This window comes from Hydra viridissima, unplaced genomic scaffold (assembly GCF_058129835.1).
Source record: "Hydra viridissima isolate aposymbiotic clone 2 unplaced genomic scaffold, HvirCarnegie_v1 scaffold_4, whole genome shotgun sequence".
In the NCBI taxonomy this organism is placed as follows: domain Eukaryota; kingdom Metazoa; phylum Cnidaria; class Hydrozoa; order Anthoathecata; family Hydridae; genus Hydra; species Hydra viridissima.
In genome coordinates, this window is record NW_028324303.1 from 3341342 (window position 1) to 3360000 (window position 18659).

General features: G+C 31.0%; 1 protein-coding gene across 1 annotated transcript; it reads left to right on the plus strand.

Moving 5' to 3' along the window:
* The first annotated feature begins 1861 nt into the window (after positions 1–1861).
* Positions 1862–16848, plus strand: LOC145183408 (uncharacterized). The gene is made up of 3 exons (XM_090085376.1): positions 1862–2427; positions 4100–4168; positions 15642–16848. Exons 1-3 carry the CDS (start codon positions 2148–2150, stop codon positions 16571–16573), a joined length of 1281 nt encoding a protein of 426 aa, XP_089941502.1. The 5' UTR covers positions 1862–2147; the 3' UTR covers positions 16574–16848.
* Positions 16849–18659: the final 1811 nt, after the last annotated feature.

The following is an 18659-nucleotide window of genomic DNA, read 5'->3' on the forward strand; positions in this document are numbered from 1 at the left end:
ATTAAGTAGGGAAGCGAATTTATAGACATTTTTGTACGGAGTATAGTATCATCTGATGCTCTCATTAGCTCCATCGAACCCGGTGAAAATAAAAATTTAAGACTGCAATCGAACTTCCTCATGTTGTAAAAGACTTTGGGTGAAAGTTTAGACTCAGAATAGGTTTAGTAATAAGACGATTATCTTATGTTAATGATTTAAATAATGATTCTAAAGGTTTATAAAAAAAATTCTTTTTTAGGTATTTGAAGATTTTTTCCGATTTTCTCGAAACTTGCTCAAAATTTCTCACAAACTATTTTAGCTGGAAGGACGAAAAACCTCACTGAGGCTGAGTTGTCATAGTAAAAAAAAACTAAAAAAAAAAAAGCCGTTTACTTTTTGCTTGACAAGGTTTTCGATTTTTGACCGCCACAATGTACTGAAATTCAACCACTGATCTCTATAATAACTGGATAGCGCAACTCCGAGCAAAACTTCTTATTTTTTGACGCCAAAATCGCCATATTGGAAAGCCCCTCAAAATTTTAATCGCGTAAAGTTTAAGTTCTGTTTTTCGGCTTATCGCTTTATCGCTTTATCGCATTTATCAGATTTCAGCGTTCTGGGGCTTTCCAATATGGCGATTTTGGCATCAATTTTGACAATAGAGATGCGCTATCCAGTTATTATAGAGATCAGTGAGTTCAACACTGTGCTGTGTCTGGTACCAGTGTACCGCGTCTTTGAAAGAGTCTTCAGTTGAATTACTCTGTTTTTAAGTTTATAATAGTTTTGCTTCTAATAAATAAAAATGTCTTGAAAAAAAAAAAAAAAAAAAAAAAAAAAAAATTACTCGAGTTTAAGATTTTCAAAAAAATACCGATAGCAAAAGATGCTGAAAATAATACCACAAAAACCGTAAATACCTTATTTTGAAGAAAAAAAGATTCTACTTTAATTGTAACTCTTTTATACGTTAATTGTAAAATACCGCGATATATACCTGCCAAAGTTGCTTCATTTTTTGTAATTAAAATGTAGAAATCCTATTCATAAAATTAAAAAACAGTTTATAGATTTTTTTTAAGTTAATGTTTTGATGTCTTAACAATAACAATAAACTTTAATAAACAACCGCAAAAAGTTTTTAAACTCATATTTTTCGAAAAAAAAAACAAAACCTTTTAAACGAGGAAGCAGAAAAAGATACGTAGTCCTCGCAAATATAAACTCACGCGGTGTAAAGGTACCCTAGTTTGTTCTTTTTTTACCCAGGTAATGAAATTTCGGCGTGTTTTTCATAAATAAAACTGGTCTTAATTGAGGAACTTTTATAAAATTCTACGATATTCGTTACGCATTATGCAGCATTATATTTATTTAGAGGGCGTTTTGCTATGTCAATTTCCACAATTCTTTTGTTGATTCGTCAATAATTGAACCAGCGAAATATTTTTTTTGCATATATACTTTTAAAATAAATAAAACTTTCGTAAGTCGTTTTTGTTGGCATCTATTTTCATAACATCGAGAAGCAAATTTAGCAGCGTAGTGAATTTTAAAATATTCTTTTTGGAAAATCGAACTTGAATCAAATTTGAATAAAAATCGATTTTCATTCATTCATTATTTTGTAAATAGAAATGAGTTTTATATTAAACTTGCCGTACCAAATATGAAATTAGAGACTTGAATTTCTGATCACGGAAACTTTTAATACTACAAAATATTCCGAAAGTTGTAACACAGATATTAAGTAAATCAAAAAAACTACATTAAAAGCCGCCAAAATTTTTTTTTTTTTTCTTTTCGTGAAGTAATTTATGTATCTAATTTAAATTATATAAATTCATGACTTTACAGACTGGCCAATAAACTTTCGGATTTATTAACTTGACGTACTCCGGCAAGGAAAATTTCGTTTATCAATGATCGGAAATTCCATTATTTTCGTCCCAATTACTACGAACGTCCAAACGTCGAGCCTTAATTTATTCATGATGGAGAGCACGTTACAACTTTGCGGGAGGACCAGAAACTAATCGATCGATTGCGGGGATTTCGAACACCACGATCGTTCTACTTCGTTTAAGAAGTTTTTCGACAAATTGGTATAACCTAAGTTATCGGAATGTGTTGTATATAGTAAGACACTATTACTAAGTATGAGCTTGGAAGAAAACTCATTTCCCTTAAGGTCAAATAGTGGAAACATAGAAACAAGACCGATGCCAGCACGAAGTGCCATTACCGTTGAAGATGAAGGCGATTCTGAATTAGTTACTTATCGATGTAACGTTTGTCGTGAACACTTTGTCATTATTGCAGAACTTGAGCAACATATCGTTAATGTACACGATGGAAGTTTAGTCTCCAAAAAAGTTCAAGAAAAACTGTTAGGTGTTTCGTGTCTGTCCTGTAATCAATGTTTTATAAATGTTGAAGGTATGTAAAGAGTTAAAATACCATTTAACTAAGTATCTTTAAGCTTATTATTTATATCACGCAGATATATGGGACCTTTTTGATATCTTGGCGAACATTACAGCTAACATCCTTCTAAAAAATATATACTGCATTTATCACCAATCTGTTAACACCTGGCGTCAATCCCATAAACGCATTACAGGTCTTTTAAAACTCTTACAAAGATTTTTAAAAGTACAAAACTGAAAACATAAGTCTGTAAATACAAAGCAATTTTCCAGAGATTTCTTACAGTAAAAATTGATCTGTATTTCTTTTAAGACAAGAGATTTTTAAAAAGTTTCCCAAATTTCCTTTAACTGTTTTTTATTATTAAATCAAATGTTGAATGAGTTACTAAACAAACTTGATTTTGTGCAATTATGTATATTTCCAGTTTCATTTTGCTATTTTTGACCAAGCTAAAGTAATATTGAAATTCTGATGGATTTCATATCTGCAAATACCAGCAAAAAAAGTTATAAGATCTGTATTCAAAATTTCTAGAAATCTGTTTGTACGCATAGGATGTAAATCAGTTTACAATCCTAATGAACCCTACAGTTAAACAATATTAAAATGTAAGCAGCTTTTTAATTTTATTTAGGAAAAATGTTTTTGTTTAAAGTGTGAACTGCTCTGTACTGATTATTTCATCAATCCTTTTTTTCAGTCTTTCGTTATTTAACAATGAAAGGTGCAAAACAAAAATAAAGAGGGTCAGTTTTGATGGATTTTCAGATATTGCTTGCGTATAGTGCACATTGTACTCTAGCTTCTTAATATAATAAAAATAGTCAGTTGAAATCAGTAATTAAAAAGCCTTATTTACAAAACATGGATTGATAGATTGGTGCTACCCAAAAATGTCAAATTATTTTTTTCAGCTTTTAACAATTAGACTTAAGATCAAAATCAATTTTGAAGAGTTTTTATTATTCTATATCATGCTGCATCTGCATAGCATATAGTAATAGAAACTCTTTCAAATTGACAATTAGCATAGTTTTTTAGTTTTTCACTTGCTAACAATTAGTATAGTTTTTATTTTACTGTGGTTTTATGCTTTTGGCAAGATTTATTTTTTGTTATATTTTTTGTTATATTTTTTCTTACATATACATTTAAAGGTTCCAATTATTATTGACTCATGTTTAGTCCTTACCCATAAAAATTTGGAAACTTTAACAATTTTGTAGGGAAGATAGTATAAAAAGCAAAAGCATGCTCTGTGATTGTTAAATTATATATAAATATAGATTTAAAAAAATAATAAGTCTTGAGTGTTTTCAACTAAAATATGAAATTCTATTCTGTGGATTGTACATTCAACCATAGAGTCATAGTTTTCAGATTTTTCAATTATAAACTGCATGAAAAAATTGTGGAAAATTTTTTGTGGGTAATTGAGACACCTGCAACGCTAAATTTCAAACTCATTATTTGAAGCCTAAAAACCAAATATACTTTAAATATTAAACATCAGGAAAGTTTTTAAAATTAAATTTCAAATAAACTAAATATCAAATAAGTTTTAAAAACAAATCAATAGCAAAAATCTGTTTTTAAAATATTTAGAAAAAGGGTAAAATGTTTAGCAAGTTGTAATTAGCAATAAACTGTTGTTAAACTTTATTACTTTATTTTTTAGATGTAAATCATCACAATCTTGTTGAGCATAAAAGAAAGTCATCATATAATGATAAGAGCAATGATTCTGGTATGGTTGTATTTAGTTTAGTTGTATAGGTTAACATTTACAAACATCCAATTGTTAAGGTTGATACTCTTAAGATATATATCTTGTACGTAATGTCCAATAAAATCCTACTTTATTTGGGCAAACCCAAATTTGGTCAGGTACTGATTAATGACTAATGTGCATTTCCAGCTTTTATGTACCAATCAAGTGAAACAGGACATTATTCTAATTATTTTAAATAATATTGTAATTATCAAAAATCTTGATAACCTTAAATAATCTGCCAGAATGATCAGCAATATGCAGCTGAAAAAAATTATAAATTTTAGTGCAGTATATTTTTTGAGTATTATAGAATATATCATTGTCCCAATTCAACAGTGTAACATCTCAAAAATGGTCATTTTAACATGTGCATTTATTCTGAACAAAGAAGGGATGATCTTTCCTTTGCAACACTGAAATATTGTAAAATAATTTATTTTTCATGACTTTTTAATTAAAGCTTTTCTATGGTTCTTCACTTCAAAAGCATATTCTTTGTGCTTTACAATTTCAAAGTCATTTTTCTCAAAATGTCTGGTTTTTAGATATTACACTATTGAACTGGAGCAGTAATATACATCCTTACATATCTCATTTGTATCCTACCTATTGTTTATTGTTATCATAATATTTAATTATTTTTTTTGAGATTTATACAGCACTTAAACTACTTGATTTAAATACATATCAAAAATAATCGCCCCGTTCATAGTTTTTTTAAGTTTTTTCTACAACTTTTGTTAAGTATTTTGTATAGCTCCACTTTAAGAAAGAAATCTCAAACATTGAAAGGTTTTAGTGAGTTTGGAAAAATTAGAGCCATAAAATCGTCCTACATCATAACATTTGTTACATGTTGAAACATACTGAGTTCATACATAAGAATTAACTGGTGTTTATGCAAAAAAGAATAAGTAATGTAGTAATAGCAAAGTAATTGCTTGTTTGTCAAATAGCTCTGAAAATGTGCAGTGTCTCATCATTAAGAACAGCCTAAAGTTTATTTCAGATAAAATTTTGTTTCGCTTAAATTTTGGATGTCATTCCTAAAAATAGTTAAACAGCTTCTTATAGAATGTACACAAACTACTTATCACTACCTTTTATAAACTAATTATTTAGTTTTTGTATACTGTTTAAGTTGATAAGTATACTGTTAAGTTGTAATTTTCTGTACTTTTCAATCTGTTGGTCGAAAACTTTTTTTTATAATGGATCATGATATTCAAATAATTTGTAAGTAGATTGGTTTCCATGAGCTTTTTACCTGTAGGGCAACATTGCTTCACAAGGGGTTGTCATACATAATATATATGTGTGTGTGTGTGTATATACATATATTAGGGTAGGTTGATTTTACCCGGGGCCATTGTGTAATGTTGCAGTAGTTGGAGGTAATTGTAATGAAATACCTCAAAAAAATTTCAGTGATTTTGGATGAAAAATGGTTTGCGGATTTAATTTTAAAGATTATTGCCATTGTACAAAAAACGCTGTAAAAAGGGTGATAAGCAGAAATTAAAATTTTCAATTGTGAGAATATGTTAAAAAGTTTTCTAAATGCCTTTTTTTTAATTTATGATTCTAAATTTATAAAAAATTGTTTATCTAGTTTAGTAACTTTTTGAATTTATTCAAAAAAGGATATTATTCCTATTCAAATGATGATATTTATCAAAATATCATATGAATGGGAATAGTATCCTTTTGACATATATGCTTGAAGCATCTTTCTGCTAAGCAATTTTGTCAAGATGCAGCTGTGTTGATTCTCAAACCCGGAAATATAATGGGATGCTTCTGATACTAGTTTAACAGTTCGCTCTACACTCAGTGAGTGAGATGGGAGGTCCGGAATATCTGGCTTAACAGAATTGTCTATGAAGTGCTGAATTTCTTGAATTGTAAAATGTTATGTAGTTATGTAGTAGGAGGTTCCGTAATGTCTGGAGCAGTGAGGTCTATCAACTCATACCAGTGATTGGCATTAAAATTTATTACAGGAGTTTTTTTCAATTCATTTTGAAAACTGGTCAAGTTCATTCTCTAAATATAAAATTGTGATCAATACTGCGTTATGATCGTGTTTAAAAGAATAAAAAAATGATTTTTTTTAAGTTACTAAGTCAATTAAATAGTTTAAAAAGATGCCTTTGTCTAAAAGTCAATATTGATTTAAAACCATGATTTTGGATCTTGTTGTCATCATCTTTAACCATGGCATAGAGAATGTTTTCAGGTCTTAGACAGAATGCATTATTTGTAATGTTCTGCTTCACAATGTATCACACCATTAAATGGGAGAATATCTAGTCGAATGATAGCAGAAAAAAGAAGACGAGGAGAATCATGCAGTTTGGATGATGTCCTTTTTTCAAACCATGTTAGAGCATAAACTTGAAGAATAAAGTAGACTAGTTTTTTTAAAGACTGGTTTGGTTGATTGTCTCTTGTATATAAACAGAGAATGCGAATAGCTAGAGTTAACCACCTTGCATGGATAAGTGGACCAATTTTACAAGCAGCCCATTTATCAGCAACTTTACCAGACCATACTCCTTTGCAATACTCAAATAAAAGTGATTGATCACTACTAAGGTCTTTCAGTGCTTCTTTTGGAATATACCCATCAACTATAGGACTTGTGACAAGTTCAAACAAAACTTGATGTGAATCCTGAATATTTTCAGCACATCTTTTGCCAAGAAGGCTTCCTGGTCCAGTTGTTACACTATCTAGTTTTTTAAAAAGAGCTCTTAAAGAAATTTTTTTTGATGTAGTGCGCACCCAATGAGATGCAGTTTTTATTTTAACAACTCTTCAAGTTTTACCACTAAACCACTTATTGGACCAGTATTGGTACCAGTATACTTTCAACACTGTTAAATTCTTGTAAAACACTGAACATCTCTTTTGCAAGTACTAAACCAGTTGCACCAATAATAGGAATTGTTCTATGAGTCAATAGGTTCCATTAGATTTTTCCATCTTCAAAAGTAAATGTGAGGTGATGTTCAGGTTCATTAGATTTTTTGAGGAATTTCCCTTCAGGTGAGTTTATTATGCAAGAAGTTCAAGTGGTCTAATCAAGTTTGCTATCTACACCAAGGCAAATTAACTGATTTTTTTTTTTCTAGATCTTTACCTTCACTAACTATCTTTACTTGTGCTTTAGCCCTATCAATTTACATTTGTCAATCAAGATGTGATTGATATTGAGATCTTTTCTCAAAATATATTTAATGTCACGTAGTAAACCATTTGCAAGAGCTACACCTTAGTTTAACAAACACTCATTTCTGACTAATTCCATAGCAAACCTGGGGGGTTTAATTAAGTTGTAGTCTCCACGAAATTCCTTTATTGGTTGCCATTCAGCTTCTTCCTGAAAGAAATTGCAGCATACAAAATTTGTGTGTACTTAAAATATATAAATAAAGTTACAATAAGTTTACCTCAGTTTCAGTTAAACAGCTAGCTTCTTCAGATGACATTATTTGTTATATGAGAGATTCTGCTTTATCAACTACCCTTTGAGATAGTTGTTGTTGCTCATTATCAATCCTCTTGTTTCTTTTGAAAGCTACTTTATCAACTGAAGAAAGTTGATAAGCTCCTTTAAAGATAAACTCTATCTTCAAAAGGTAATTTTGCATTTTAAGGGCAAATACATATAATATGTTCTTCTGAGCAATTCACTTTATTGCATGATACTTTTCTACCACTGCAAGGTAGCATAACCAATGAGCAAGAACAAGCAGAAATATCGAAAAGCTTATCCAAATCTGCATTAAGATTTTGTTTGGTACTTGCTCTACCATGCTTTCGATTAATGTTTTTCACTAGAATGAGAAGATCCTTTACCTTTCTAGCAATAGATTTGTCAGTTATTAGAGGTAGATTAGGATTCACTGCAACCCAAACTGATTTTAAATTATTTTTAACTTGCTCAGTAATTTCTATGATATCTGCAGTTGGCTTTACATGAATAAGATAGTAGTAGCATTGAATAACCTGTCTGTAAGTACTTGGCTTTGTCATTAATAATTCATATGGACCACCACCATACTTCTTTCCACTTTTTTTTCATGTAATAGGTGTAACTATACTTTTTGGCATTTTTTTATTGTTGATAATATTTGTAATTCTTGTTGAAGTTTTTCTTTACTATTTTATATTTATCTGTTTATTCATTTAACAATTGCCAGATGTGTTAAATTTGATAGGCTGGTGTAGCTTAACAAACATTTTATTGGTTGCATTATACACCTTGTACAGAAAGTTTAAACGCACTTGTTTTTTTGTAAATTATGGTAAGTTTGGACTGGTGCAAAGAGAAAATCTGATGATGGGTCTTCATTTTTTGTTTTTGTTTTTCTTAGCCAATTATTAATTAAGAAAAAAACACAACTTTCAAAGAAAAAAAAACACAAAATCTTTTCTGAAATGTAATATGAAACACAAGAAATTAAAAAATTGATGAGAAGAAAGTGCAATAAAGTTTAAACGCACTTAGTAATTTTTTGTCATGGAAATATGTTAATATGGGATATGACCCCCGTTGTTTTTGATACATGCTTGTAATCGGCTTGGCATTGATTCAATAAGATTTTCAATCATCTTGATTGGAATTTCAAGCCACAATTTCGTTAGTTCTTTTTTAAGCATTTCGTGACTTGTTATTTGCTTTTTTGTTAGTTGATAATCCATCCAGCTCCATAAATTTTCGATCGGGTTTAAGTCAGGTGATCGTGCTGGCCAAGTCATGAGTCGAATATTACTTTCAACGAAATAATTGGTAATTGAATGTGCTGTATGACATGGAGCATTGTCTTGTTGAAATAACCAGTTTTGATCAGCCTGGAACAAATCACAACTAGGGATAAGCGAATTTTCCAAAATGTCACGATACCCATACTGGTTCAATCTTCCTTCGTATATTTTATGACAGCCAATGCCTGAGCCTGATATGCATCCCCATATGCTGACAGAGCCACCACTTTTTTGAATACGGCTGTGTATGTGTTGCTTCAAATATTTTTCCGTATTTTTGCGACGAACAAATCTTTTGTTTTTTCTGTTAATAATTTCAAAATTCGACTCATCGCTAAAGATAATTATTTTCAATTGTTCCACCGAATAATTTAAACGCTCTTTGCACCATTTTTTTTTGCTTTAGACGATCGGTTAACGGCAACATAGGCTTTCTTACAGCATGAAACGAATTTAATTCTTTTTTGCGTAATAGCTTACTTATTGTCGTATGACTAACTGTTTTGTCTACAAGCGAACTATTGATTTCTGCAGTCAAAGCTGACACTCCTGCTTTTGGGTTGCGTCTGCTAAGCGTATAAAGCATGTTTTCATTGCGAGGTGACAGTTTTTTTGGGCGCCCAATACGAGGTTGATCATTGACACTACCAGTCGATAAGTAATTTTTTATTGTTGTACGAACGCTGAATTCAGAAATATTCAAATGTTTGCCAATTTGTTGATTGCTCATTTTCAATTTATGCATGCCAATGACTTGCCATTTGATTTTCGATGAGACAGCTCTTTTACCCATGAAAATATGATCTTTTGACAAAGTTTTATCAGTTGAAAATGGCTGAAGGTTGAATCAAGTCGTAGACGCAGTTTTTTTTGCAAAATAAAAAAGGAATAAAGATGCAAGTACATTATGCTAACGATAGCAGGCTTTTGAGTGTTGAAAATGCGAAAGACTGCAAGAAAAAATCAATCAATTAACTAGAGTTACGAGTTTTCCAACCAAAGTGCGTTTAAACTTTATTTCAAAAAATTGAAAGGACTTAATTGCTCCGTTAATTTTCTCATCACCCTCCACCTTCTTTATGGTGTCCTTATTTTCTTTTTTTTTCTCTAAATCGATAAATTAAACCATTAGTAAAAATAAACATAAAAAATTCGGACCATATCTCATCAATTTATCGGGTTATCATTTCTTAAAAGAATTATAGACGTTAAAAAAACAAGTGCGTTTAAACTTTCTGTACAAGGTGTATATGCAAAATGAGATATTTTGAAATATTTGGAATTTAAAAATGTCAAATATTGAAATTCCAAATATTTTAGAAACTTACAAGTTTAGGGCATAATTTAAAACTTAAGATACAAATCCGCAAGCCATTTTTAATATAGTATTCCTGAATTTTGCTGGAGTTGTTGTTATACCCAAGTTACAGTGACTGCAACATTACTCAATTTGATATTCGAAAAAAATGGTAAAATCAACCTACCCTAATATATATATATATATATATATATATATATATATATATATATATATATATATATATATATATATATATATATATATATATATATATATATATATATTAGGGTGATGACTTTTTGATTTTTTTTCCCAAACATTATTTCCTGTAGCACAAATGAATGAACTTTTGCCTATTAATGACTAAAATGACGTTTTTTCCATTAAAATATTGAAAAAGGTCATGCACAAACCACTTTGAACTGTTATTTATATAGGCATTTTAGCATTTTATGTAATTGTATTATACAGTATATACAATTACATAAAATGCCTACATAAATAACAGTTGTTATAATAACTTATGTTATATACAGTATGTATGTGTGTATATATATATATATATATATATATATATATATATATATATATATATATATATATATATATATATATATATATATATATTTATATACATATATATATATACTGTATATAACATAAGTCATGAAACCAACTTGTGCAATAATTTATGTAGAAGAAAAATGTATAGAATTTTCAATGAGCAAAAGGAAGCCTAACCCAACAGGTATTGCAAGACGTCTTGTTACATGCTCAAAGCTGTCGTCCCACCAGCTTTCTGGTGAGGGCATTGAAATCCCAGCCCCATGTCAATCAGCAATCCACAAGGCTATCTACATGAGAGCTGCTCGGGTGAAGAAATTCTTGGTGAGCACGCTTTATCTGGAGAAGTGGAGTATACACTTTGACGGCAAACACATTGAGGGCTTTGAATATCAGGCCGTGGTCCTCAAGAATGAATCTAAAGAAATTACGTTAACTGCGCTAAAATTGAAAGATGGGAAAGCTCAAACAATCGCAGAAGGACTCCAGGATGTTTTAGAGGAGTTCAACCTGTGGGGATCAGTTGTGATGATTGTTGCCAACGCAAAAAACTTGAATACCGGCAAGAAGACAGGCGTTGATGTTCGGCTGCAGCAAATGTTCGAAGAGAAAGGTCACCCCAAACCCAAGTTCATCAGTTGCCAGCACTATGTGCTAGACAGCGTTCTTCGTGTTGTCATGGACGATGAGTTCCATGGGTCAACTAAATCACCAAACATCGAGTATTTCTTTGTGCAGGATTTAATGAGCAATTACAATAAATTGAAAGCAGCCTTCAGCAACGGTAAAACTGAGATTAAGGAAACAGGCGGAGATCTCCTTCGTGAATTTCAAACAGATCCCAAACATCAGCAATCCACGCTGGAACTCTCATATCATTCTAGCCGTTCTTGCGTTTATTCTGATGCCAGAAACCCGGATCAGGTTGCATAAAATCTGTTCATTCATTTCTCACTCATGGGCTGACCATTGTTTCAGCAGTCAATTGTTCCGCGTTGAAGATTTTGAAGAACTAACTGAAGGTCTGAATGACTACCCAAAAGCTCTCAATTGCTTGAAAACCCACTGGAAAACAGATGACTCTCCAATCAAAATTGCCCAAAGCAACCAGTGCTACAAGCGTGCCAATAAAGTTATGCAAAAACTGCACAACTCCTGCCGCAACAAGGACAACCTCCCACTGAGATTGATCCTCTCTAATAACATTATCGTGAATATTTGATTTCCTTGTGCGTGTGATGATTCTATATAATGTTGTATGCATGTGACTCTACAACTTGTGTTCAATTTTGTATCTGCTTACAGTGGCTTCAAAAATTTGGCTAAAAAGCTAATAAATAAAATTCTTAAAATCATTATGTGCGTGAGGTTTTTTTATCAAATCGCCTTGAATGTAATATTTTATTTAATCTTAAATGAAAGCTCATCAAATTATGATACAGGGAAACGAGGTTGTATAAAAGTCATCACCCTAATATATATATATATATATATATATATATATATATATATATATATATATATATATATATATATATATATATATATATACACACACACAGTATTGTAAATATGTTTTAGACCACTTACATTTTTTCAAAAAATCCCGGAGAATTCACTAATATTTAAGTTTGTAGTTCTGTATTATAAACTTATTAAAACACATGCATTTCACACAAAAATATGGAACAATAACCAACTTTTTAATGTCAAACTTCATAAAAAACTCTTAATATCTACTATATTAAGATAATACTACTTAATACCTCCATTTGCCTTAATCACAGCCAATATTTGTGGGGGAATAGATTCATACAAATTAGTTATAAAATCCTGGGGTATGTTGTGCCATTCTCTTTGAAGTACTTCAAAACATTCTTCAGCATTTCAGGGAGCATGTTTGACCTTCTTTCTATCCAGGTAATCCCAAATATGCTCACTTATATTCAAATCTGGAATCAGGAGAGGCCAGGTCATCAATTCCAGTACTCCTTCCTCTGCCAATTCATTTAAATAATTTTTTGCCACTCAGGAAAAATGTTTTAGGTTATTGTCCTGCTGCAGAATAAAGTTATGACCTATTAGTCTCATTTTGGATGATACAGCATGGTGCCTTAGGATATCCACATAATGTTCCCCGGTGTGTCACCCCTCTATTTGATCAAATCACCTACTCCAGTTGAAGATAAACAGCCCCAAACTTGTAAAGAGCCTCCTCCGTGTTTAATAGTAGGGTTTAAACACTTGGGCTGATAGGCTTCTCCAATTCTTCTTCGAACATATTGGCATCTTTTTGTTTGAAAACTTTTGAATTTGGACTCATCAATGAACAGAACCCGATTAAACATTTCCTGGGCCAATCTTTGTGTTGTTTTGCATATTTAAGTTGTTTTTCTTTGTTGCCACGCTGTAATAATGGTTTTCGAATTGCAACACACCCTCTTAATCCAAATTTGAATAGGTGTCGTCGAATATAAGAAGAGCTGACATTTTTCCCAGTTGCTGTGTAAATGTCCTTTGCCAACTCGATTGATGTTTTTTTCCTATTTCTTAAAGAAAGGGTTTTTAAATATTTATTGTCATCTTTTGTTAGCTTAGGAGGTCTACCACTTTTTTTTTCTATCTTCAAGGAGCCAGTTTTTCTAAACTTTTTAATGATTTCTGTAATAGCAGTCTTTGAATATCCTGTTTTGGACAAAATTTGGCGCTGCGAATAACCTTCTTTGTGAAGCACAATAACTTTTTGTCTCTATTAAAGATATTTTAGCCATTTAATTAACCTAAAAATGAAAACTAAACATTTAAAAATGAAAACAAACATTTAATTTATCTAAAAATGAAAACTAATAACTTTGTTTAATTGTTTTTAACTATTTGTCTAACTGTGTTCATAAAAAATAACAATTTTTAAAAAATGTACCAAAACCCATAATTATTGTACTAAATTCATTCGATGACTGCACTCTATACTGCCAAAAACAAAAAATGAAGGAGTATGAACCTGAATCAGTTTAAACCAGTTTACTTTTATTTTTTATTTAGATGAACGCTTGGTCAGTAGTTGTTATGACACATCGTTTTAATAAATAAACAAACAAATCCCTCATGTTCCCTCATCAATTTTGTTTATTTATTCAAAATAATATACTCTTTCAACTTTTCTTATATATTATTAAACTTAAGTACGCTTTAAAAAAATTGTAAATATGTCTAATTATACAAGTTGTCTAAAATATTCACAATACTGTGTGTATACATATATATACACACACACACACACACACACACACACACAGTACTGTGAATGTAAGGATGATTTAAAATCAATTTCTTAGTGCTCTTTGCTCTTCATGTTCCTTTTGGTGACTAGATAAAAAGTGAAAAATCTTTTTAGCATTAAACAATATTTAGTACTCTCTCAATTCACATTAAAGTTGTCAAATATGTAAAATGTATTGTATATCCAGGTATTTTCACCTGGTCAACATGTTTAATAGGCAATGTTGACTGGATGAAAATACCTGCATATAGCAATAAGTTATATATCAGTAGCGTTTTAGCAACTTAGCATATTACAAAACACAATTCAAAAACAAACATTACAATGGTGCTAAAATGTCAGGGTTACTCAAATGTAACAGTTGTTATCTGTCATTTCAGTTATCAGCCAATCAGATGTCTGATTCATCAATTTTTCCAATAAGGGTTAACTTTTGGGAATTGCTTGCAGTGGCATTTAGCAGTTTGAAACAGGAATTGTTTCTGCTCTTCCTGTTCTGTAGCTGGGTAATTAAATTCTGTTCCCAGTGCAATGCCCTTTTAGCACTGTCATTAATGACTTTAAGAGCCTGGATTATTTTAAATGACTTTTGATAGGCTTCCCCTTCAGACTACTTGCTGAGTTCTTCTGACAGCAAGGAACTGCTCAGTTTAAGAATGTTGAAGAATGACACTGAGTTGTGCTGAATGGACTGATCATTTTAATCATGAAGTCTGCATCCCATTGCAGGTTAGGTGGCTTCAGCTGATTGTAGGCATTTATGACCTCTTGGCACTGCCACTACTGTCAGATTCATTTTCTGTACAGTTCAAGGATTCATCACCAGTAGATCTTTTACAGCTCTCATTCATTTCTGCTGTCTATTTCTCCTGGTCTCTCTGTGCTTTCAATTTCTTGTTTTCTGCCTCTTTCTTCCTGACTTGCCAAGTTTTTATCTATGCCTCTTAATACATATTTTCTGCAAGATTGCTGAATAATCAAGAACTGCTATCAATGTGTATCAAATTCATCGCATCACAGTGGCCCCAACAATTGGTCTATTGATGTTGCATATTCTGATTCCTTGGTATGTGGAGATGATGTTTTGCATCTCTTGTTATGGCATATGTTTCTATAAAGATTTAGTAAATTGTCAAGTTTGCAAACAATATTTCTGCTTTCTGCTGTTGGTATTCCTGCCTTATTCCAGAACTCACAGACCTTCTGTATCACTGCATTTGCAGTTTCTTTCTGTGAAGATGCAAGAATTTTGTGATGGTGAAAATAAACTTTTTATCTAACTTTTTCTATATAGAATCCGATGATCTATGACAGTTTTACCGTATACTGATAGACCGTATTTATGTTTTAAAAAAACATTAATTTACAAACTAATCGATTTTTTTTTTTCAACTTGTGTCAAAATTAATCTCGTCTTTTATGTGTTTTTTAATTATTTCCTGTTAGTCGTAGCAAGACGTCTAAAAACAATGTAATGAAAAAAATTTAGCTGAGGAGTGTTGTATTTTAAAATTCAAGTTCTTTTTTAGCGGAAGATGTTGGAATCAATTTGACAGCAGAGGAAAACAAATCATTGCAAGGATCCAGTCCTGATACTTCATTATCTGATAATAAAGATGAACAACCGGTTAGGAATAAAACAAGCCTTGCAAGCTACTCCCAACTTTATGGTGCTCGAAAAAGACGTCTAAGTAGTGAACCTCTTGAAGTACTTAATCGTGGGTCGAAGCACTTTTGCGATGCTGACCAGCATTTGCAGACCAACCAAACAAAAGAGGATAATTTAATAATTGATATGTCAAAAATAGCATCTATAAAAATGAAACCTAACGACGACCATAGTAATGGAGAAGTGATTCAATATATAAAGAGGGTAGAAGATAAGTTAGATAGTATAATCAAGCATTTCAATGTGCCCTATAATGCAAGCAATTCTGAAAAATGTCAAAAGCAGCCATTAATACAAACACCGTCAGCTGTTTTTTCAAAAACTCGTCGTTTGAAGAAAAGTTTTGACGATTCAAACAAGAGAATGCCACCCTCTCAAGAAATGTATCTAGATCAAAGTTCTATGCAATGTGAATCTCCTCAAGATACCACAAATGATCAAATATCTTCTGATCTTGTAAAGCAGGTGTTTTTGAAAAGTAGAAATCGAGGTAATTTTGCTAAAAATTTGGTATATGTTGTTTTTTCCATAAGTGAAAGAACTGGTCGAAACTGTTATGGCAGACGTGGGGGTACTTTGAGTGGCCACAAATATCCATTGGATCCAAGAAAATTGCTAGCAGTGAGAGCGGCAGTTTTTAAAATGTATCCAGTCGAGAATTTAGACGAGGAAGAAGCCGTTTGGAAACGAGAATGCGTTATTGCTATCGACACAGCGCTTCGGGGAGAAATGAGAAACCGTATATTGAATATAAAAAGTCCGGACAATGTTGACATGATTTCAACCACATAATATCGGTTTTTTGTTAGATAAATTGATAGTCGAACAAGTTTTACATTACTGAAAAGATTTTGCTGTTTTGAAAAGAATATGACGGACTTACAAATAAATGGCGGTAAATGATTCAAACATACATTTTTGTGTATAACCATGTTGAAGAAACAATATGGGATTAGGATGAGTCCGGGAAATGTAGCCATACTCTAGAAAAATCTTTTTTTTTTCCCCAACTTAATAATAATAACGTAATGTATTGGTGCAGCAGTTATATACGTGATAAAAATTTATATTTGAGTTTTATTTTTAAAAATCTCTCGATCTTATTTTGATTTGTTTGAAGATTTAGAGGGGGAGATTGCCGCATCTTTAAATTTAAACACAAGAGACTAAACTGATTTTCATTTATTAAATGTCAATGTAACCATATAAAATTAGCAAATAAACGACTTGAGCACACAAAATTCTAATTACAAAATTCAAACATTACATTCTGATGTGGTTAGCAGTTGAAATCAGTCCATAACCGGTAACTCCCCCGGTTTTCCTTGCTAACAATTCGAAGGTGTAGCGATCTTTTATTTGACACGCTAAATTCTCCTTAAAAAGAGTTAAAGATTAGAAAATTAGTAATTGAAAGCTTTCCAGGGTTTTTTCATTGTTTGGAGTAAATTGAACGCGCGAGGCATAATGGGATTTCTTGTATTTTCTGGTAGATTAGTAAGCTCACTATTTTTAATCTTGGTTTAAACTCCGATTTAAAATATGTTTACTCTCTATGCTATCCTAACAATAAATAAATTATTTTTTTCCTGTAACAAATGCACTTTTTAAAATTCAGAAATCGTTTTACGCAGCAATTAACTGTACAAATACAAGTGGTATTGTTTATAAATGTTTTATTTTTCCATTTTCCTAAAGGCAAATATAGCTAAGTAGCTTACATAAGTCTTTGACTTTAGCAATAGTTCTTTTTATTTATTTGTAATAACTCTTATCGTTTGTGCATTGAACAGTTTAATTAAATAGATTTGTACGGGACTCTTGTAAAATTTTTTGGCACTACTGGACTTTCTCCCACCAATCTCCGACCTCCCTTTTTTATAACTAACTATGGTAGAGAATTTTATTTTAAGAATTGTATAAAAACATAGGTCTCAAAATCAACGTAGAGTGTTCACGTATGCAACGTAAAGATCTCAAAATTAACGTAAATCTGAAGTTCAAAGTAGAAAAATATACAACAAATCATCTTAACTTTATTCTGAGATACTTAGTAAAAACTTCAATTTTTGTAAACAGTTCCTTTGGTATCCTATTACTGTAAGACCCGTCAAATTTTGGAGAGTTCATTTACTTAAGCAGAATTTCTTCCATTCATAAGAATACGATCTAATGTTGCCATCTTAAATGGTTAATTTTGTTTTAAAGTTATAAAAGTAATAACAACCTGGTTTCTATTTTTTATTACAAAGATTTCGAATATAGAACTTTTGTAATGTTTGACTTCCCTTTACAATTTCAAGTAAATACTCTTAAATTTTCTTTTTATTATACATATCAACATTTCATAAAAGTAATGTTTCAAAACAAGCTTAAAAAAAAATTAATGTTTTTTTTTTAAGAAAAAAGGTCATTTGTTCTGTTATAAAATTCACAAGAATTAATGACAAGTTTCAAAAGAATGGGCGTGTTCTAAACTCGTTTTGCCAATTAGATACACTCGATGGAGTTCTCGCATTTATAACAAACCAAAAAACTTTTTTTAAATTACTTTTTGTAATAAAAACCAGTTGGAAAATATTTAGCTTTTGAAAAACAAGACAATCGTAAAGTTCGTTTACTCAATGATGTAATAATAAGATCTTCTTTTACGTCTTTGGTTTACTCAAGATGACAAATACTAATGATTTGCATATTCTTCTACTTTTAACTTCAGATTAGAGCACTTAACATTGACTTAGAGATAATGTCTTTTTTACAATACCCTTCCCACAGTATTTAACGTTCCAAATCCAGAATCATCTTTTGGAGAAAAAAGACTTGATCAATCAATATTGCACCCTTTAACATCGTTGGTTTTTCAAAAAGTCAACCGTAT